General features: G+C 38.6%; 1 protein-coding gene across 5 annotated transcripts; it reads left to right on the top strand.

Moving 5' to 3' along the window:
- Positions 1-6,684: 6,684 nt before the first annotated feature.
- On the top strand, positions 6,685-22,975 carry LOC142347845 (uncharacterized). 5 transcript variants are annotated; one of them, XM_075398971.1, is made up of 4 exons: positions 6,685-7,005; positions 7,713-7,961; positions 18,650-19,349; positions 22,513-22,975. In XM_075398971.1, exons 3-4 carry the CDS (start codon positions 19,118-19,120, stop codon positions 22,665-22,667), a joined length of 387 nt encoding a protein of 128 aa, XP_075255086.1. In that variant the 5' UTR covers positions 6,685-7,005; positions 7,713-7,961; positions 18,650-19,117; the 3' UTR covers positions 22,668-22,975. The 5 variants fall into 5 exon arrangements, with proteins under 5 accessions (XP_075255086.1, XP_075255088.1, XP_075255091.1 ...); XM_075398973.1 differs by lacking the exon at positions 7,713-7,961; XM_075398976.1 differs by lacking the exon at positions 6,685-7,005 and having other exon boundaries at positions 7,047-7,961.
- Positions 22,976-23,720: the final 745 nt, after the last annotated feature.

Genomic DNA, 23,720 nt, shown 5'->3' on the forward strand with positions numbered 1-23,720 from the left:
AAGCTATACAAAGACATCCTAATGATTGGAGATCATTTCACTCGCTGGTTCGAGGCAACGCCGCTTCAAAATATTGAGGCTGAGACAATCTAAAGCGCCTTTTTAGACAGCTGGGTCACCAGGTTTGGTGTTCCTGAGTATATTCACAGTGACGACGGATCACAGTTTACATCAAAACTCTTCGCAGACATGTGCAATAGGCTGCTTTTGACGCCTTCCAGATCTACTCCTTACCACCCACAAGGAAAAGCCAAGGTCGAGCGCATTAATCGCACCTTGGAAGATGGCCTAGCAAAGTATTGAGAAGAGCGGCACCTAGTTTGGTCTGTTCATTTGCAATCTTTCATGGTGGCGTACCGGTCGGCAGTCCACGAATCAAACGGTCAATCGATTGTTTTTCGAGAGAAATGCGCATGCCCGTCGATATCTAATGTCCGACGTTGCCACCCCACATGTTGGTCACAGAGATTACGTTTTCCAGCGCTTAGTAGAAGCTTCTTCAATATTTGAGTCAGTAATTGAGAAAGATTGCTGGGAAATGCGGCGACAAAAAGCCATTTTCGACAAAAGCGTAGTCCTTCATATAAGGAGGGCGATCTGGTGCTTATACATTCACCAATTTTTACTCAAGGACAGACCCCGAAGCTTAAAAGTTTCTGTTCAGGGCCCCATTGCATTACAAAGGTGATAAAGTAAATCAAATTGTTCTGAGTGATGTAAAAATTCACAAGCAGCAGATCGCCCACTGCGATCGTATTAAACCTTATGCGACTCCTGATCAGCGACTCCGCAAAAAGCGCGCGAACCATCAAAATATTAAAAAGACGCACCAACCAGTCCCGGTAGATGATAATGATCTTGTATTCCTTGATCTGACGGACTCCGACGTCCCGACCCAACATGCTGCACAGGCTCCAAGAGAACCTGCTAGCTCTTCCATTACGTCGCCATCAAATTTTTCACCAAATCAAAATAGTTGTAGTTCGCCGATAATTCCTCAAAGATCACATAGAGCTGCCGCTGTTCACGCACGCCATCCAGAGTTTTTTCGATTGGCATATTTTGATTCAGAGAGTGATATTGAATAATGTGTTTAGACGCGTCGGTTGACACAATTTTTTTGTGGTTGAGCTTGTTAACAACTGGGTCTTCTACTTTAGTGGGGTATAATATCGAACAAGTCCTCACCACAAAAATCTTCTCGCTTCTTCCGAGTGAACAGTGCACTCCTGTTAAACTGAGCACGAAGAACATTTCTTCCGGTGGCTTCATACTCCACGCGCCTGAGGTTGACATTCAAATGAGTTTTTGCATGTTTCAAGCTTCCTACGCTGTAACTGGCCTAGCTCATTCGGCCCGATTTGACGACTCCGTTTACCTGAAGAAATAATCGCGTTTGGTTCCCACATATTATGCATTAGAAACATGGGTTTGTAGGGCCAATTGGAGCGGTCGCAGTTTCAAGCTCCCAATTTTTGATGATGAAAAATTCAAAATGACAGAAGAAGATCTTTTTTTTGAAGGACAGTCATATAAACCAGGCAAATTCAAGGTTTTTGACTACTCCTACTCTTTCCTACGTGGTGGAAAAAAAGGTGGAATTTGCTCCGCTTGGCCTGTTGACTGAGTAACACCAGGGGGATCCAAAATTGATGCCTCGGGTGTCATCAGTGCAAAACTGACTATCGGAAAAGTTGTTGCTACACTAGACAAAACCAGTAATCCCTGGTCTTTAGTCATGACTACCCTAACGAAAGATTAACGAGCAGTTTTCCGGGATCTGACTTCCAGCATGATTCAATCACTTACTTACCGCATTTCTACGGTCAATGTGAGATCAAATCAATTTTCGAGTTCTCACCTGATCAACTAGGGCTTCACATCTCGTCGGCTGACTCCATGTACTTGAGTGGAAAAACAGCCTCAACGGATAATTCTCGTGTGTTTTACATAGAGCTCCTTAACACAACTGTAACCGTCTGCTCGTATAAAGTTCGTCAGACAACCTACTCTGTTGTTCATTTTGTAATAGCACCGATAACTGAGCACATTCCCGAAATTGATTATAACACCGATACCATAACAAACCTCGTATCTGGCACAAAAATTGAGTTTGTTCACGTCAATGCGCATCTTTCGCCTCAACGTATTGTCCAACGATAATCCAAATCTTTTTCTAGGATCAGGGTCAATAGTCCGCAAACATGCAGAAAAAGTGGGTGCTGTTTTATTTGTGCATAAATGCATACAAGTTGAAGCCGGAATTGCAGACTTTCCGTACTGCACAGAGGAGGTTCCTGTTTTACTGGGTAACGAAACTCAAATTCGCTTCATGAACCCTATTACACAGGTTGTTTACCCAAACTATACGCTAACTGCTTGCGATCCCATAGCGGCATATATGTATTGCACTTTGGAAGGCATTTGGATGCACTACGGGGATGACTACCCAATCGCACGTCCTACTGAGTCTCTGAGTGTTTTCAGTCACTTAGATTTCAGTGAAAAATTACCCTCTACACACCGCTAGCCTCTTTTCATACCAAAATTTGAGACAAAGCGCTAAATCTCGAATACTGAAATACTCACCACGTACCATTTTGGGAAGAGAGGTTTACCTTGGTCCCAATAGTCAATATTCCCATCCAGGTTTCATACACTTCAACCCTAGTATTTCCGGCGAGTTGGAAGGTTTTGTGGCGTGGAAGTAATTGATTGATTCGCTTTCGGTTGCAAGTGGTGGCTGGTATTACGCCGAAAGGTGTACTGCAATTACTTTGACAGTTTTTGCACTACTTCTGTTGATCATATATGTCTCGAAGCTCATTTTTGCTCTATGATTGCTTTCTCATGGCGTGCCGTTTTGGACTGTTTTCAAGCTTCTCAACCCAATTGCGCCTTTCACACAAATGCTCCAGAATCATCTTTGGAGCTTTAATACATCCGCGCCTGCAAATCATAACGAGGATCATTTTTGAGTGAGACCATTGAACCTGTTGATAATCGGACGCTTGTGGTTGATTTAATTTATCCGTCGAATAATCTAGCATATACGTGCTATACAACAAAAATTTAAGGCAAAGAAATGGTTCTCTCTTTCCGCGAAAAAATTCTATTAAACGAATACTTGACAAAAAAAATTTTGACTTTGTTGCATCTTTCAACCCTCATGAAAAACAAGCTTGAAATTTTTAATAACTGCGTGTTTCAGATATCAAATGGCAACGATGATGTTAGTGTTTCGCCTGCATCTCCAGGCCCTGAAATCCTCCTCGACCCCGACCTTCTCTCTGGTGCTTCTTCGCCAGTTCTCACCCTCAATGACAATCCTATGGAATCTAATCTCAATAAGGGAGTCACTGGCAACTGGGCCAGTGATCAGTCCTTGGAGTTCAGGGAGAGTCTCGCAAATGGCGGACAGAAATCTGAGCCTCCCTCCTCTGCTTTTTCGGACGAGATGACGGTTTTTTTGCCCGAAGTCTGCTGCAAAAATTCCTGTTGTTCAGCCTATATCTTAATCCACCGCCCCTACGGTCTCGTCCAGTAGTCCTCAAGAGGACCGATCTCAAAGACAAACCATGGGTCCTCCTCGGAATGCTCCTATTCGAGTGAACGGAATGGCCTACTCGCGGAGCCTGAACGCTGTGTTCCGGGTCGTCGAGTTCTATCGCAATGGTAGAATTCGACTTCAAGACCCGTACAATGCACGACGCAGACCGCTTTTGTACCCGATTGACCTCGTTGCGGTTCCCTTGGACAACGTTGCGGAGCACCGCGATCTTCGGGATCAAATCCAACGTTTACGTCGTTCTCGAGATGCACATGAACGTGATCTCTACGACGCCACTGAGTAACTAGATAAATCAAAAATTCGCGTGTCCAAGTTGAATCAAATGTTGGAGGACTCCCGCACTGCCAACAGTTTGCTGTCCGCGGAGGTTGTCAATCTCGAAAAAAGGCAACCGAAGCGCCCGAAGGCTCCTAGAGTCCAGAATGCAGGAGTCAACACGGACTCTGGGTCTTTGCACGAGCAGTGCTCCACCACTTGCCGTCATCTAAGAGCCCTCCAACGAGATGTTCGTTCCCTGCGGTGCGAAGTCCTTCGCGGAGCTCACAGTTCAGCCAACAAAACCAAAAAACTTAAGAGAAAACCCCGCTCGCGTTCTTCGAGCTCTTCCACGTCCTCTTTCTCTGGCTCTGCGACAGAGTAGATGGAGATGATGACATGTCCTTCCTAAGCGGGTTGATGTAGCACCCCCCTTCCCTAGGCAACCTTCGGGCAAATATTTCATCAGTTGACCTTGAGTTTATCTTTAAGCTTATCTGTTTTATTTTACTTATTAGAATAGCTAATTCGTTCATGATTGGTAGGAGTGTAAAATCTTGTGAGAGCTTGATAACTGCGTTGGCCTAATTGTTTCCAACTTTCGCTTAACGATATTATAATCTGTAAATCCAGAATCAAGCAAACTTCTTGAGAACTCTAAATTTGTGTCATCGACTTTGAACCTAAATTAATACATTTTTGTGAAGCGAAATTTTGTTAAATTCTCAGATCGGAAAATATCAATAGGTGAGATCAGTTCCACAGTAATAAAATTACAAAACTTAAACTAAAAAACAACCCAATTGCGAATCCCGTTTTTAACGCAGTGTTTTCATATAATAATCCGGGTTGTTACAATAATAACAATATAATAATATAATAAGAATGATAACTATAATAATCAGTAAAACCAATCTGGAAAAACCCAATTAAATCCGCCAGTACATAAAACCAAGCTTGTCTACACCATACATTGCTCTGCTGAAAACAAAGAAGAGCTTTTGCAATTGAAGTTAAAAGGTTCTTGTAAAATGGAACAACCCATTTTTGTTTTAAAGGGCTTTTATACAACCAAAACAGTTGTTTAAAATCTTGAGTACATATTTTCTCTTCTATTAAACTGGAAAAAAAAATCAGCTGAAAGTTAATGTGTTATGGCGATGAATTGCTAATGTTCTCAACTAAAATCGTTACTGCAGCTCAGGGTTGAAAGTTTCATTGCGAAACCAGCAAAAATCCACTTCAAATGAGTCCAACTTTTTCGTAACTGTTGCTCCCAAACTGAGATGGTTCAAATCGAAAAATGCCGTCTAATGATTATACTGTCCTGATAAAGCCAAACAACAGCCAGCCTTTTGCGTCGTTTTTCTCAAGAGCAAGAAAAATTGATTTTCTCGTGGGCTGTAATGAAGAAGTGCAAGACCTTTTTGGAGTTTGACAACCTCATGCGGTCTCGGGAAAGAGCCCAGACTCTTTAAATGCCTCCTGTTTGTTTGTATCGATAAGTAGTCACCCTAGAACATCCATATATGGAAAAGTAGTCAGAAATCCAATTTATGGAAAGATTGTAGTCTTAGAACTTCCATTTGGGAAAAAAAGTATTAGTTATAGAACTATCAATTATGACAAAGTTGTAGTTTTACCAATATTTTATAACTTTTTGATTTACGGAGTCAATATGCTCCATAATATGAAAGTTCTGTGATAACAAAAATTTGTCAAACCGGGTATGTCCACGATTTTTCAGTGCATATTTATCTTAAAATCCGAATAATGCGCTAAAATTGTGTACGAAAATTTGTGAATGGGCTGACAAGCGCATAGACACATTCCTCAAAACTCAGTCGCTCTTACGACCATTTGTTTTTTATGAACATCAGTAAAATCCAGGTTAGGCTTGTTTTGGTTGAAATTGAGCTATCAATTTCTGCCGCTGAATCATGTCGTTGTTTCTCATGTCACTTGGTTAGTAATTAGTCATAAGTAACACCTGTCAGGAAATGTCAATCATCTGCTTGCCTTAAACAATAAAAGGCTGTGCCTTATTCCTTTTTGAATTCGAATATATCTTGGAAAACTCAATTCTTTTTTTAACTGTAGTTTTTAATGTTCAGTTTGTTTTAATCGCATTATACGATATTTCCACTTCGAATTATTCTTGTTGAATTGTAAAGACGATATTTGAACTCGAGTTATTTTTTTCATTTTGCAGACAGATTAAACAGCATAAGGCGACACTCATTTCCGCTTCGCTTATCACTATTACGTCATATTTCGCTCAGAATACTGCGTGACAGTCAGTTCAGGCGCTCAACTGGCCAGCTGCCTTTTTGGCATAATCCGTTTATCTATACGTTCCTAGCCATTCTGGTATTCATAGGTACTTTTTTCTGAGGTGGGGGAATAAATAATTTTAACAAAGCTAAAATTAAACAGCGGTTGTTCAGAAAGCAGGAAAGAAACAACTGCAACAAAAAGTCTTCAAATTTTTTCTCAGTTGTAACTATTTTTTATTGATGACGTTCCAAATAATGTCTTAAATGTTGCCTTTTCTGTTTGGATGAAAACGATTTTGATTTTAGTCAGCCCAAGTCGCAGCTTTTCCAGAAAGTCCTCTATGTCGTCTAATTTTTGGTTCACTCAAAAAAATTTCGGCTAAGTGTATAATTGACAAACTTATCAGTCTGAAAATATGTAGCTGAAGGCAGTGATTTGATTATTTTTAGTCTGGCGTTCAGATTTTTTCCTCTTTCACTAGCATTCCCTTGAAAATATTTCCTATCCCTTTTTTATCTTAATACAAACAATAGCCTGTTGATGAATCATTCTTCCCCCTCTCTCATTGACTAATATATAAGTGACTTTCGCTGGTTAAATTTTATAAATGCACTTATTTGTAGAAAGACATCATTTAAACTGATATATTACATTAAAAACTTATATAAAAACCAAAAAAAAACTCAAAAACAGTTGCTGCCAAGAAAACTTGAAAGGAAAATTTGCAACCATAAAATTAAACAATGTTTCTTTCATTTGCCGCATGGAAAATTCGACTTTGAAGCTGGTTACATTTTCCACTTTAAATATTTATTCTACAAGAGTCCTTCTAATAAGCCAGCGGGAAATCACACAGTCAGATTTAGCTAGACACCAAATAACAGGATAAGATTTGCTACGCCGTAAGTAAACTTACATTAATGTTATATTAAACGTTAGCAAAGGAAACAGTTATATTTTAGGGTGCGCTATTGCCTAGTACTTTCATAAAATTCTGCGTTTTAACTAGTGTACAAAAACAGAAAATAGTTATTTTAGGATTTTTTCTTAAATAAGGACCTACCAAAGGTAGTGAGTGATTCGAACCCATTTTGTTGGTGGTATTTGTAAAACTGGGCATATTTTCTTTCTGATAGTTTATTTGATATTTGTTCGAAATTCTTGGCGACGAAAGAAGTTGATATATCGCCATGAATTTGTCCTGAGTTTTGTGAAATAACTCAGTGAAAGCATTTAGTCTGTTATTGCGAGTTATTTCACACGCTTCCAATTCGCATTTTCAGGTGTGTTGATTGATCAAGCATTTCCTGGCTGGCACCTGAAAAACACGTGAACTGTTTTGGTTTATATTTTGACTAGCAAGAAATATTTTAACCAATCTTTGCCAGTTCTAAAAGAGACTGTCTCTTTTTGCCGAAAAATCATTAAACCGAAGAGCCATTATCACCTCCAGTCTAAATTTAATACCACAAATTCAAGAAAATCGACGCCAATTTAGCGGTCTCTATATTTTTTAACTCGATTGTGAATAATTTTGAATTTTGTGAACGTGTTAAGCTATAACAGTCAAAATATTTTCTTTACTACTTTTCGGCTGAGCAAATGTTAGGAATACTTGACACCGCCTGATAATAATTGAGCAGAGTTACCTAAATGCGTCTTACCACCTGGCGTTGGACATTATTGCTATTTTGGTGATTACTCTTGTTATATTCCAAACACATAGAGAGGGAAAAGAAATAGTTAATCTAGTGCCTCGGAATTATTCCACTAAGTTTATATATTACAACGAACCTGGTTCCAAAAGTCTCACATTTGGCGGAATTCTCTCAAATTGGGCTTATATTACGCAACAGTGGTAAGTTTGCATAGATTTGGTCAATTTTTAGAGCGTTTGAATTTTTTCTTGCTTGCATCTCTTTACTTGTTGCTTTTATTTTACATCGTGGTTTAACTCCTCTAGCCTAGTATACGCCGAGCAAGTAGAGTTTGTGGTCAAACTACATCAACTGGTCATCATTCTGCATGGTCAAACTACAACTTACCCGGGTTGCTCATCGTAGAAAATTCTTAGTAGTCATACAAGGATCGTACTAGGAAATACGTTATGATTTGTATTGACATCATATGACTACTCATCATATGATCCTTGTATGACTACTCAGAAGTGGCACTTGTGTTTCGTAGCACAAATTTTCGGGATGCTTCTTGCACGCAAGCAAGCAGAAAACAAACATTAAACCAAACTTCGTTGTCAAATGAAGAAAAATGATCTTGTGTCACTTTCACTACCCGGATTCTAGTCCCGTATCATATCAGTCCTGAAACATTGTAATCCAATTGTATAGCGTCGGCCCAGTACTGTATCAGTATATTCTAATAGTATATTGCTACCTCATTATGTGCAGTCTGTTCGCATAGATACTTTTTCTGAAAATAGACTGAGCATCCTTGGTTTTGATTCCCATGATGTTTATAGCAAAATCATGAAAAAATATGAAAATTTCGAAAAAATGTTTTTGAGCATGATGATGACAAAAGCTGTTAAAATGTTGCAAAACATATTAACCTTAGAAAAAATCCGCCAAAACCAAATACTACGCTAGCGTTCACAGACTATTTTAAGAACTACTGGATGAACTATTCTCTACCAGGTGTATCTTTGGTGGCCTCTTAGCAGCCATTGATTTTGTCTGCCCGCCCATTTTATGATAAGCTCCGCAATAATCGTTATGAATCAATATTTTGCTCTCACTACAACAGTTCATGCATAGAAATTGTTTCACGCTGTTCTCTGGTTAGGAGCGTTAGGGTAAAAGTAGTGATGTTCATCTTTTCAAACTGAGGTATAAGTATGAATATTAAAATAGCGTCCTTCTGTTCCTTGTACAAGTTCAACGTTGGTAAGTTCGGGACATTACCTCGTGTGAGCAATGCTGCGGGTTCATTTATTGATTTTTACCATGAAGTATTGAAGGTATTGTTCTGATTATAAATGGTTATTACTGGTTATCAGATGGTGGATAAGGTAGTTAGTCTTTTGTTATATCTAAAGTGGTTATCACTCATTTGGAATGCTAACGCCCTCTTTCTTCAGCTCTGTTATATTGGTTGGGAAAGTTGACTCGTTTATATCCTTTGCATTTCACATTGAAAGTGGTTAATAGCAAAATCACTAAATTAGAGTAACCCAAAAGAAGTAAAACAGGTTTGCTCAAAGGTTAGTAATTTACAAATTCGTAATGATTGAAAGTCTTTTTTTACCCACCCATATGTTGAGAGTATCAGCTCCATGACTCGACATTGTGATTCAACCACTTTTTTGTACCTCACACATTTATCTATAGGAATTTTCAAATAGCAGCTTTTTAAAGATAAATAGGCTGGTTAGCGCTCAATTAAGCTGGTTGATCTGCGCTCATTCAAGATGCTTGATCTGCGCTCAATTTAGCCGGTTCACCTTCAAAGATGTTTTGAATGCTTTTTTCTTTTCTACGACTGAGTATTTTCGCAAACAACTGAATTTTCAAAAACAAGTTAAAGTTTCTTTTTGTTGCAATTTCATTTCCTTGCTTCGTTATCTTGTCGAAGAGGGATGGAAAACGTGTTGACAGCAATCACTGCCGTGTTGGTCTTGAGTCAATAAAGTAGAAAAACGAACGAGTGAGAGTTATGAGAAAAGAAAATAAATAACAAAAACTGCCTGCGTGCCACAAGAATTGCAGATTGAAAACTTTAAAAGTCTGAAAGCCACTTGAGGGCACAAGACAAATATTGAAGGTGTAGTTGATAAAACAATCTACCGTTCAAAGTTTCCATTCATCGTAAAGAAACGTGTTATTATAACAAAGCAACGTATAACTGAGAACAAACAATCCAACAACGTATAAGCATTACAAAGGCCAGAGTGACCAGCGAGACTTAGACGGCAAGGTTTTGTTGATGCTCTTTTAACGGTTTTTGTCTGATGTTATTGACGTCAAAAGGGGTTCATAATCGGTCAGCAATTCTTTAAATAAACTAAAAATAAAAAGGTGGTTATTAAAGTGGTTATATTTACTGAAAATTAGCTTAAACGAACTTTGTCTGGCTTCAACACATAAAAAGGAACAATTTGTGGGCGTAAATAAATACTCGATTCTGATTGGCTAATATTCTTTCATTTACTTAGTAACATCCTCCGACCCGGAAGATGTCGAAAAAATTGGTACAAGTTTTACAAGTGGGCGGACGAATGGACCGGTCGAAGTACGTAAAACGGTGGAGAGCGCGACGCCGTTGGAGCCGTAACTGAGTTCCGCCATGCAACCGGTAGAGTAGTAACCACTAGGGTTGGTTTACTCAACTACACAAACCAAGTCACCGGTCTTACAGTGTTGCTCGGCAGGTGTCTGCCACTTAGAACGTCGGTTCAGCGTCGGTACGTACTCTCTGATCCAGCGGGACCAAATAGCGTTAGCGTACGATTGCGCACGGGCGTAACGTTTACGATAGTCAAAATCTTTATTGCCGACAAGAGACCGGATACTGGTAGAGTAATCTCCTAAAAGAAAGTAGTTGAGTGTTATAGCGTTCAAATTGCCCGGATCAGCGCATGCGGGTGTTACAGGACGCGAATTGAGAGCACGCTTCACGAGACAGAAGGTAGTATGCTGCTCCTCATCCGTGAAGTGATGCGTCCTAAAAATAGTATAGTACAATACGCGCTTGAAGCTCGTACCAACCTCTCCCAGATACCACACTGATATGTTGCTGGATTGAACTTCAACTTTATTCTTTTGTGAGCGAGCTTAGCTGCAATGTTGACAACGTTCCACTTTTCAACACTTTCCCGGAGTTTTTTCTCCGTTCCAATGAAGTTAGTTTTACTGGCCGACCAAATCCGAGTAGTAACACAGGTGAAGAGGAAACCCAACCTCTTCTCAGTAGTACGGCGGACAGCAACAGAAAACGGCCCAAAGTAGTCAACGCCGGCATTCGTGAAGGGAGGTGACCGGTAAGCAAGTCTGTCGTTAGGTAATTCAGACATGATTGGTTGCATAGCTGGAGCTTGCAATTTTCGTCATCTCAGGCAGTGTGCTTTGATGGAACGCAAAGATGATCTTAGTTTAACTTATTTTTGTTCAGGAAGATCCCTTCTTTCGGCTTCACTGGATTCTCTTGCACCAAGTACTGGAGATGACGCTGGGTTTCGTAAAACTCAGCAGGCTCAATACTGCTACCATCATCGAGGTTACGGTAGCCGGCATGCTTTTGCAGAAGTCGGAAAACGTATGCGGCATTATGCAGGTACTTTTGATATGAACAAAGTTTGTCAAATGGGAAAACGACAGAACACAGAACGGGAGTTGTCTATTTTTTAGCAGCTGTAGCCAAAGATACAGTGTCTTCTATAAAGACTGCTTTGTTGACAACAAGTTTGATGTTGTTTATTGTGCATTTGTTCGGTACGAACGGGAAATGTGAATTACTTAAGAAATGCGGATCTTTGACCCAACTGCTTAGTTGCAAAGCTTCAACAAACAATCTACGCGCTCCAATGTCAGTTGGGTTATCATCTTTTGCGACTTGTCTGCATTCGTTAACGTTTGTATACTCCAAAATTTCGCAAACACGGATTGCAACAAATATTGGTTGATTTTTATTAGAGTTATTTCATTGAAGAACGTTCGTTTTGTCTGTCCACATGAATACTTGGTTTAAAAGTTACATTAAGTGCTCGGATAATTTTGTTCCTCAACCGAGCGGCAAGTAGAACTGATTGCAATTCCGGTTTTCGGGCAATCATTACTTTAATTGGCGCCATGCGCGCTTTCCCCAATACATATGCAAGCTCTGTTTCTACCTCTTCCGTAGGAGTTAAAAACCGGGCTTGCAGGAATGCAACGGCACTAAAAAAACCAGGGAACCGTCACTGAATACATGCAATTCTACATTATCAAAGGGTCTATTAAAATGACTTCGAGGAAATTTAATGTATTCAAGCTTCGGTAAGTCCGCACTCTAAATCAAAAAGTTTTGAACCTTGTCTTGCGGGACCTCATCATCCCAATGTTGTTTTCTGACACGCCAGATGTCTCTTAGGAGCAGTCGATTACCCTCATTAAACGGTGCGACAAGATCATTTCGTTCAAAGAATTTTGAGACAAGACCTGGGACCCAGCGCCCCGTGAGTGACTTGGTGATAGCGCAGTTTGTACCTCTACTCACAACTAAAGTGCAATTAGTGTGTTCCTACTTGAGCCCAAGCACATGCCATGAATCCTACTGGCATGAAACAAAAACCTTGGGTTCAGTAGATTGAGGAGCACATTCAATTCGGTCAGCCAGATTTGGCACAATGCTTACAAATTCTGTAAGCTTTAACCCACCGAGATGCAGAAGAAGTACCAATTCCTTCGATCTACTGATGGCTTTCTCAGGAGACTCCACTGAGCCAAGATAATGTTCCACGTAAAAGTTTTCAAGGACGGCTTTACAGCGTTGGTTAAAAACTTGGCATTGTCTCTCGCAGTGCGTTGTAATGCATAGTTGGCTCAGGTGGGCGAGTCTTTAGACCCAACAATATGGCGCGTATATTGATGCACTACAACGTTAATTTTGGGGTCCTCCCGCCACAGAAAGCAAAGAGGTGGTTGATCTGATGGTAATACTCCAGCCTGTAGAAACATTCCCTCGATGTCGGCAGAGACAGCATATGGCTGTTGTCGGTAGCGTACATATACATAAATGAGTTTTTGGAGCTGATCAGGGCCGGTGAGCAAATACTTATTCAACGAGGCACCGTGAAATTTTGCTGCTCTATTGAGCACCCTATGCACCCTGCCCGGATTGTTCGGGTTTAAAACCTGAAGGTGGGGTTGGTAACATTCTTTATCGGACCGGTTCTCAACCTTTTGAACGCCCGGAACATCAATTAAATCCCCTTGTTTAGATTTTTTTGATCGTACTAGTATACTTCTCCCTAAGGTCTTCATCCTCGGCCAACCGTTCTTCGAGAGAATTTAGTTGCACAAGGGAGAAGAAATAGGTATTTGGGAGCTTGGTGTTGTCTGCTGTCCACAGCATTCCGACATCGTATCTCAGGCCATTGTGAACGATGGTATTCTCAAGGATTTTGTCAGCATTTTTTTCTAATGCAGATCGTGGATCAACCTGCTTGTTTGCCCGAACGATTCAATGTTGTGCAATGACGTCACTTGACTTGCTAACTCATAGTCATGTTCGATGTTAACTTTAAAGCACGTTGAGGTTAAACCTGAATTTGATGGTAATGGATCGCTTAAGACGCAACCAATGAGTAGGCGTAGGGCAACGGGTGAACGCTTCTCGTCGGCAGAGAAGTAATCTGACGGGCTGATGGCATGAAGGACACATTGTCCGAGTATCATCTTTATAGAAATGTCTTTATAGGAATATATCACGTGCTCAATGGCGGCTAAATGTGGGTAAGTCTCCTGCAGGGCCTTAACCTTAAATATACCTGAGCTGACATTCAGGTTCTCTTTAGCGAAGGGGTTAATGGTAAGTGGTTCGGAACCCTGATGTTTTCTTGGTTTCACAGTTCACCAACCCTAGTATCAATTAATTGTTTGTTTTTAATAACCTTGACAGTTAGCTTTAGTGCTTTACCGTGCATATCGAGTCTACTTGTGAGACTACCGGCCTCCCAAGAGTTACTGCAGGTGGTATCATACAAAACTAAAGACTTGGTATTTAAACCGGCCAAATTGACCAACTGCAGTTCAGTCACCTGATACAGCCCCTTAAGGTCAGTAACAGATGACATCGTTGTAACTGTTTCCGACTATTTGCTTTACTTTGAACTGTGTTGCCAGAAAGTTGAATAGAATTGGGATTTGTTGACTGTTTTGTTGGGAAAACCCTATCACCTCCATACAATAGTGTGTTATACGAACTATTGCACCCTTCTGCCCGGCCTTTTGTTTGTTAAGGGAACTGGCGAAATGTGCTTGTACCATAAGCACGAAAAGCAAAGTTTATTATCCACCACCAACTTAGCTCTTTGGGTTGGAGACTTTTCCTTGAAAACTCGTCACTCTCATGGTCGGTGGCTAACGTTGCATGCAATGCAGCAAGAGTAAGTTTTTGTGGAAGAAGATGGCATTTGCTTCTCTGTTTCCCTTTGTTGTGAATTTGATGCAAGCATTTTTGAGGCCGTTTTGGTCTTGGTTACTGAAGTGCTGTTATCTTCAGGTTTTGCATTGGTTGTGCTTTGTTTCATGAGATTGTACTCAGCTTTTTTTCTTTAATCCGGTCGTTAAAGTAAAGAAGGGTAGGCTTTACCCAGTGCTTTTAAACGGTAAAGAGCGACATCGACTCTTTGATGTTCAGTGGTAGCCTCTGTACCGCATGGTTAAGTAGTGAAGCGCATTTTAAGTACGCGTCATATGATAGTGACTTGAAAACCCCACTGAGGCTCTATATTGCTGCAGCATAGTTATTGATCCTATCACTTTGTGCATTTAAAGAGGCGGAAAATAGCTTAGTTTGTCCAAGTGTGCACTTCCGATTGCCTGTGGCTGACCCAATTTATGTTCTAAAGTTCTTAGTGCATCCGTGTACAATTAACCACAGTAAGCAAACTGGGTGATTGCAATCTGGGCTCTATCAGTGAAAAACATTCGGAGGTGTGTCAATTTAACTTAATCAGTTGGTGCTTGCAAGTCGAACGCGCTTTTGAGATGACCATACCACTAGTGCCATTGCAATGGATCGCCATTATACTGAGCAAATTTTCATTTGGGCAAAGGCTTTCTTGCTTCATTTTTCTTGCTTCTTGTCGCAGCAACCAATTATCTAACATTTACGCATTGTCTAGTATCGGAGAGGCAGCTGCAATCACCTACGGAAAACTCCACTCAACAAAAAGGGTCTATCATATGAATATGTTGGCTGAAAAACCGGAATGGCTAGACCAGGCATGACATTACTGGCTGTTCGGTCGGGTTTTCCTGTTGTTTAATGGATGATTATTGCAAATCAATCAAAAGAGGGTGAGTTCAGATATATTCGTAGTGGAACTTTAGTAGTTGATGGTGCACTATGTGCTTGTATTTTTGGAGGCAAACTATTTACGGTAGTAGTACCTTGGTTGAATAAGGACGGTCTGTGCTTTGGTAAGCGCCAATGACACATATTGGGAACCAAATTGTTGGCCAAGAGTGATATTGGGCATATTTATGACAGAAGGAGCAGCGGAACGTACAAATTTGTGCACTCGGTTAGTGTTATTTTGAGAGGTGTTGTGGACGGGAGGCAGATTGGTCAAAGAGGCGTGTGGGACGGGAGAAGTGAGTTTAGGTGCGAATACTGGGTTCGGGAGGTGAAGAGCATTAGGAATAGCGGGTTCTACAGCACAGACCGAATCGGTTATTTCATTTAACCTGCCTTTTGATGCGAATAAAACAAAGATTTGAATACTGAACCTTTCGAATTTCATTCGTTCTTTTCTGAAAATCGTGTTTCCGCGCGGAAAGTTCTAAAAGACTTGATACTACCTATTATATTAAATGCAGATGAAATGCCATCTATAATCTGCATATTTTTGATTTTTCAGCAACAAAGTTCATGCATATTTCAAACGATTTGATTTTGAGACGAAATCCACAATCAACATTTTTTTTCGAAAGAGCCACTCCTTGATGTGAAAAAGGTTGCCAACTAAGCAATGTCGAGAAATTTTATTGAATCAACGCACAAATGTTAGTTCTGACTAAAAGCGGTGCTGAAAAACCAACATGCTTTAAAATTAACGAAATGACAGCCTTCGATTTTGTGAAAGTAATTGAACGAAATTCATAAACGAACCATTAATATGGAGTTCACGTCAGGAGGAGAAGATACGCTCACCTTAAATTAATTGCCTAAAAGTATCAACTAAAAAAAACTAAACTGATATTCCAAAACGATGGTACTTACTTTATTTGACGTGTGTTTGACAGCGGAGATGTTTAGTTTTGTAAAAGTCGCCTTTTTATTGTAAATTTTACTCAAAACATGCTCCAGGAAAAAGTTAAATCTCTTCCTTCCAACCATTATTCGTTTGGAACATTTTGGATAAAATAGACTTAGATCAGTACCTTAATTGAAACTGCATTAGTTTCTGCTTGCAATTTTCACGGGTGGCTTGACAACTCTCATTTCCTCTCAATGGACACCAAAAAAATTTTTTGTGCAAGTGACAACAAGGTCAGAAACCGAATAGTAGGTGTTTATGTGAGGAAGAACACTTGTTGTCTAATAACAGTTAAAGTATATCACCATGACATTCAAGCTTTAACTATCAAATTTGTTTTGAAGCCGCACTAAAATGTTCTAATGTCTATTGTATATCTGTATGCTAAATAACTCCTCAAAGAAAAATTTCGACAGATGTCAAAATCAGTTAGAAAAATTAATTCTGGACCCTTTTTACTTTCGATATAATTTTTTCGATAAATGGTACTAAATCTTGAAATTTAGGCAATAGAATATTTTAAAGGGAATCGATCTGTCAATAATCGAGATCTATATCTCTATTAGAGAAAACAGTTTAAAAAAGTTAGAGTTGTTGACTGAAAACTCAATAAATACTGAGCAGAAACTCAAAAAACTTTTTCGTTGAAACATTTTTTAAAAGTTCGAAAAAAATATTGTCCTAATATATTTGCATTAAAATCTGTGGAAGACTTCAGAGGTGATTAACAATTTTTTTTAATGCTGACATTCAAAGATTCATAGTTATGCAGAAATTTAATAAGAAAACCTGAAAGCTGGATAGACAACTGAAAAAAATAATGTGCATTGTATTTTAGGTTTTCGTAAGGTTATTTCATTTTTGTAAAATAGAAACAAAAAGGTTCTGTTGTAAGGGGGTTTCTGATTGATAAAGCTACGCCAATTTATTAAACAAAAACACAAAATCAGGCTGCGAAAGTTTTTTTTAGGTTGCTTGACGGTATTGGTAAATGCATAGTGTTTCCGATTAAAATAATATTTTTGAACAGAATTTTGAACTGTTAAACTAAAGATTAGCTGAAGTTGGAGACTAATCATTAATTTTCAATTAGTTGAACAAAATTATCGCCGAATTGTATCTGTTTTCAATCTTTCCCGAAAAATCATCCCAAATCAATATATGCAAAAAAGCGAAGAATAATCACAGAGATTAAATAAATGTGAATGCGGCATTTCAGAAGGCTCAGTTTTAAACACATAGGTTCTGGTTTTAAAACACGTGTGCTTCATAAACAAAGGAATGATCAACAATTAGCTAATTAATCAAACAAACGCAATAAAGTTACTTCAGAAATGTTATTGATGGCCTGCTAAATTTCAAGGAGAAAACAAATAGGCAATTAGGGACCGTTGAAATTTTGCTCCTCATGTTTTGTCTTGAGGTTCATTTTCTTTCTAAATCAGTTGTTGCGAATATTCAATGTTTATATCAAGCAGGTTATTCAACTCAGAATATTGGTTTACTGTTGCAATAGAAAGAACTTCTTGACACTTATTAGTATGGTCATTAGAAGAGCACTGAAAATAATTTTCGGAAGTGCGAATACGATATCATTAAAAAGACTTGAACTGGGTACCGGAAAACTTTGTTTCTAGTGAAAAACATAAAGTTAACAAATTTTCTTTAAAAATCAGAGTCAGAAAACTTTTAAAAATTGTTCTGAAGGATAGCAATGGTTGTGTCGAAGAAAATCAACGCTTAAAAGCAGTTGAAGTTAAATTTTACTTGGTAAAGAAACTTTTTTCTTATTTAATTTTTTTCAAAGTGGACATATTTATTTGGGGGGATGCCATTTCTCGCGTAATTTTCAGCAGGAAAAGTCTGATCTTTCTTAAATTTGTACAACTATCAATAGACGCTTTAAAATGAACCAGGTAGGTTCAACAGCGTGCTATTGATGTTGTTTTTTTTGAGACACATTATAGTGTTCTAAATCCTTTTTGAGTTTATGATCAGCGCCCAATTTATCCACCTCAATGTCCGATCAGCGCTTAATTTATTTTAGAGATTTTTTGAATCTACGCAAAAATTAGCCAGATGCAAAATAGCCAATTGATCGACTGATCAGTGTTCAGTTTAACATCTTGAAAATCAGATCAGAGCTCAATTTAACCATAGCCATATGTCTGATCAGAGCTCGAATTGATGTTCGAATATCTGATCAGAGTCTGTTTAAAAGCAACAATTCATTGCAAATATACCCTATCTTAATTGATATCGTCAACAGGACAAGGACTAATTGGGCGCCTCCTGTTGCAATTTATTCTCTTTTAAACATACAATTATACCATTTCATATTGATCTTCACGATTGATGTGGTCAATTATTATAAAGTGGCAAGCATATTTAAATTAAGATTAGTTTTTAGACAAGTTATTGACATCAGTTTCGGTTGGTGGAAATTGTCGCCACAGCAACAATTGGTATATATGCTAACCACGTCCATCTAAGACACGATTCATCATTTTAAACTGATACATTTCATTGGTTTCATCTATTGGGCGATTGCTTGTATTGTGCTTTAGGTAGAACCGACACATCAAAGAAAACTGAAACTCAAAACCCATATTTGATTATCACTCATTCTTTCATCATCTCGAAATAATATCAGTATCGAGAATCGGCAATCTATCGAGAATCAGTATCGGCAATCTAGACGCTCGAGCAATTTATAAATCAAACTTCAAATATTTCACAAATTCTGTGATTTTACAACGAAATTGAATTTCTACTTTACTTCTTGTTATTATCAATTAAAACTAGAGTTGCCGACATTATCTTTGTAAAATCATTTTTGGTGTTTGTTAAATATAACTTCCAATTGCCTTTGGATAGTTTACCTAATTAGCGAGAAGCTTTCTTTCATTTTCCCCTTTAACCACAGGACACATTCTTAAACTTTACAGTCATCATTACTGTTACCATTTTCGACTTGTTTAATTGCTATAACTTATAATCTCGATTAGTTATAAGTTTACTATCAACACAAAGCCATGAAGACCCAGCAGCCTGCAACTGCAACCCAAGTGTTTGACTGCAAGGTTACAAAGTTGACCCCTGGAGGTCAGTGGGATGTGAATGGGCGAAATGCGCACCTTCTGTTTGGGTCCAACATGAATGCTAGTGTGATGTGGTACGACTGTGTGTCCAACACAGGTGTGTCCAGAATCAACAACCTGTGCGATGAGAAAGTAGAGCAGGGGAAGACAACTGACGACGCAATAGGTACAATTTACTCTATCACTTTTTAGATGAATGGTTTTGATCAACGTTTTCTCAATTTCTCACGGCCCCAGATGAGACCCTACCTTCATCTTGTATGATCTTGCAGAATTCTGGCCCAAAACGCTTGTCTCGCAATGTCTTGCTAGAAGGCGGCTTCCAAACTCAGGTCCCAGGCCAAAAGTCGTTATGTCATGACCAAAATGAACGCACCACGGGGACGTCTGCATTAACAATTTACACGGTCTGGAAAGAAAAAATGAACGCACGAAAGTCTGGAAATTTACGACTTTGAACGCACGAAAGTCCAAACATAGATAAATTTGAGCGCACGAAATTTTTGAGCGCATGAATTTTGGTTTGTAACGCCCGCAACCCTGGACAGGAAGTTTTGAACGCGCGCAAGTCTGGATATAGGCTCCTTTGAACGCAAGATGAACGCCCGGAAATTTTTGAACGAGCGAAAGTCTGGGCATGTGTACTTTCCGTCAGCGACGGTCTGGACATGCTGACTGTTGGTCTGGGACCTCAACTTGAGCGATTCTGTGTAAGAGGAATAATTATCTCGCAAAATCTTGGTAGTTTGTTCCCCATGCAGTTTGAGGCGCCAGACCGCCCCATACGGAAAGTGCCTATGTCCAGACCATCCCAGACGGAAAGTGCCTATGTCCAGACTATTGTGCGTTCAAAACTTTTAGTGCCTTCTTCGTGCGTTCGAAGTCGAAAATGTCCAGACCATCCCAGACCAAAAGCGTATATGTCCAGAATTTCGTGCGTTCTTGTCCAGACCATCGTGCGCTCCAAATTCGTGCGTTCCCACACCAAAATTTTGGTGCATCCATGTCCAGACGATCATGCTTTCATGTCCAGTTTTTCGTCAAGTGCTAGTTAGGTCAAGTCGAGCACTATTTTTTAGCCCTGGTTCCGGTCAAAATCAATGTTTTCATTGACAGAGCATCTTTCAGCACATTTATTTTCAAGATATAGTTCCGTTTGTTTCATGTGACAAATATTAAAAGAATATTTGGATGTCTGAATTTTAATCTTTAAAAAATATTTTCAGTCAGCAAAGAATTAGACGTCACCGTTTCACAAGCAAAGCTACCGCAAAGAAAACTGAACTGTTCATTTATTCTACGGAATTACACGATTCGATTTATTATAAAATTTATGCTATATGATTTTCATTATTATCTATTGTTTCCAGATCCTATTTGAAGAAGGCAGATATTGGTTTTGTTGGCGCCTAGCTCAGAAGACAATTTGTCATACTACGAGTTGAGTTATGATTAACTGGCCAGTGCGAAAACCATGCTGTTGCTGCATAGTTGTTTCTTAATGATTAGCTTGAAGGATTATACACCAGTCTTCTAGACACTAATTGCGAGGACTTAAGCATCGATAAAGGACTTAGCATAAAAGAGATGCATAAGGAGGACTTAGGTCGATAAATTTTCATATCAAGTTTGGTACCACACTTACGAGAGGTCTGATATTTTTCTCTATATGACTGGGAACCGAGATTTTCTAATCCAACAACTGAAAACGTGTAGAAAAAGGTATATGAGAAATGGTGCAGCTGTTTTGAGGAAAACAGTGGAGATATCCTCTACAGAATCTGAACCCAACTTGATTTCATTTATTTCTTCCAAAAATTCGTTTTTCAAAAAAATTATATCATCTGAGCAAAAAGAAGTGTCGGAAATTTTTGGTCCACCTATTACCAATTCATCCCGAACGAAAACAGAAGCAAAATGGCCGTTGAAAGCCTCACATCTGTTCCAAAGTCCATTGACTTGTTTGCCAATACATCTCATTTTTGCTGGTATTGAGCTTTCCTTCGACATATTTCTAAACACTTTGTAAACTTCATTCGGATTGCAGCTTCTCTTTTTTTCATCGAAAATTTGTCTTTCTATCGCAAGGGAACTATTGAGTTGATTTGCTATGACTATAGACGTAATTTTTTGGCACCTGGCAGCAAATTTTTGTTTTCTAAGTGAATGGACTGAGAAGACAATTGAAGGGAATGGAAAACAGTTCTTTATTTTATTGAAATCAGTTGAAATGAGTTATTCAGCCATTGTTGTTTGAAACTTGGTGCGATTTTAATTTTTCTTTCTAAATTTGTTTTGTTGTTTGGAGGTTTCTTAGAACTTCAGATGAACCTATCTATGTATACAAAAAAATTGTGTTTTAAGCCAATTTTGGCAGTTTCTTCAAGATAAAACAAAATTGTAATAAAGTTTTACAGTAAAGAGGAATTATTTGTCAAGAATATGAAAATGATACACCAAATGTAATCAGCTTTGCCTTGCACCAAGTATAGGTAATGACAACAGTTTAGAAAAAACTATATATTCAGATTGAATGTAAAAATCAAATCAATACAATGATCGTTTTTGAGAACCATAATCAGATATCAGTTTTTAGGTGACTGATAGGCATTCCTTGATCGTTTAGATTTTACTTTTTTGTATTTATCTAACTTGTATTCTGTTTGCGCTCTTTTTTAAAGCTTTTCTTGTAGAAGCTTTTACATGTTATTTTGTTTCTCGCATAAATTTTCAAATAATAAAAAATTTGAAGTCAAGACATTAACTTGACTAAAGACATAAAGCCAATATGGGTCAACCACTGTCGTTTCATAAGTCTATATGTATTCACAGTCTTCGTTTTTTTCCATAGCCAATATCCGTCAAAGTCAGCATGTCCTTTTTTATAAGTCCAGCAAGAGCCTTTTTCGTTTTTTAACAATTTTGCAATTGATCTGGTAAATAGGCAAAAGTGACAACTTTTATCTAGAAAGGAGGAGCACGAGTTTCTGCCGGACCAAGACTTTCTGCATCGCACAAAAGAAATCGAATGTAACTGAGCTATTGAGAAGATTGCCAAAAATTTGAAATGGTGTGTCCGAACGGGGGGGGGGGGGGCAGATAAGACCAGATTTAGTAATCAGCTAGCAACAGCGAGCTACTATTTGTCCATTCTTCAGATCTTAAGAAAACTCTTGACGGTTTCCGCGGTATTTTAGGTAATAGATCATTGCAATGTTTTTTACCTAAAAATTTTTGAAAATTTAAATTTTGTATCACAATGTATCATAATAATTATTTTGGTTTCACTCATACACTCGGTATTGCTAATGATGCATTGACCATTTCAGCGAATGTGCTGAGTTTCACTGACAAAGAGGACAACCGAACTAGACACTACCTGTTCAAAGAGGCATCCGAGCTGGAATCAGTTCTGGCTCTTATCCAAAACAAGGACCCAGATGAACAGCAGGATTCGGGCAAAGCGGGCGATGGAAATGCTTAGAAACCAGACCCTTCATGGCAAATTTATTATAGCAAATTAAAGTGAAAACTAAACAGACACAGAACACAAAAAAGCTGTAGAAAGGTCTTCTTAATTTTTTACGACGTGATTATAAAAAATGTCTACTCTCAAAAAACTTAACTGTCAAAATATACAAGTCTTATTATAACCGGATCTTTTGATTGGTATAATGATAATAGTGTTTTGTATTTCGTTTTTAGCTATAAATTGCCTTACGTTATATAGTTCACTATAATCAATACATTCATGGAAAATATTTGTGCAATAAATGTTTGTAATGCTTTTTACACAGTTCTGTTGGTCAATGTTAATTTTGACTTCTTTTCGACACAATTTTGATCGATAGAAAGAAGAAGTTATAATTATTTCAGTTAGTAGATTGTACTGCTGGAATGACGGAGACAGGAAATGAGTGATTCTGTAGTTAAACCATTCGAGCCGATAACCTTTGAAATGAAATAAAAAATAATTCTTAATTAATCATACTTTTGCCCAGCAAACGAAATCTTTGTTAATCAATTAAAGATGCTCTTGAAAAAATAACTCCAAAATTTTTTAATTCAAATTGAACCACTTTCGCACACCACCACCATTTTCTTTTTGCAGTCTTGGCTTCTCGCCCCGACTCCACTTTGTAGGGCAAAAATACACCCGAATTTATCACGATCACTTTTTGAATGCTGCCCAGCTGCACTATCATTCACCCGCTGTAAATTCATTTTGGCTCCGTAGTTGGTCAAACTCCCTATAAACTCTTCCGACTCGCCCAAAATGGGACGATTATTTTCGTCAGAACTAGATGTGTCAACTAGTTGCACAATGATCTGCATTCTGGCATACCCGATCCAGAAGTCGCCTTTCGCTTTTTGGGCAATCGATTTCAGTTCGAACTCGCTATTTGGCTCTGTCAATTTGCTACCTTGTCTGAAAATTTGTTTGAACTTTTGAAGCGCTAGGATGTGTCTTTTTTTATCAAGTGAGCAAAGCTTTTGTTGTCAATTGGGTAAGTGAAAGAACGAACTTAGACCCTAC

This window comes from Convolutriloba macropyga, chromosome 10 (genome assembly GCF_964194025.1).
Source record: "Convolutriloba macropyga chromosome 10, txConMacr16.3, whole genome shotgun sequence".
In the NCBI taxonomy this organism is placed as follows: Eukaryota; Metazoa; Xenacoelomorpha; order Acoela; family Convolutidae; genus Convolutriloba; species Convolutriloba macropyga.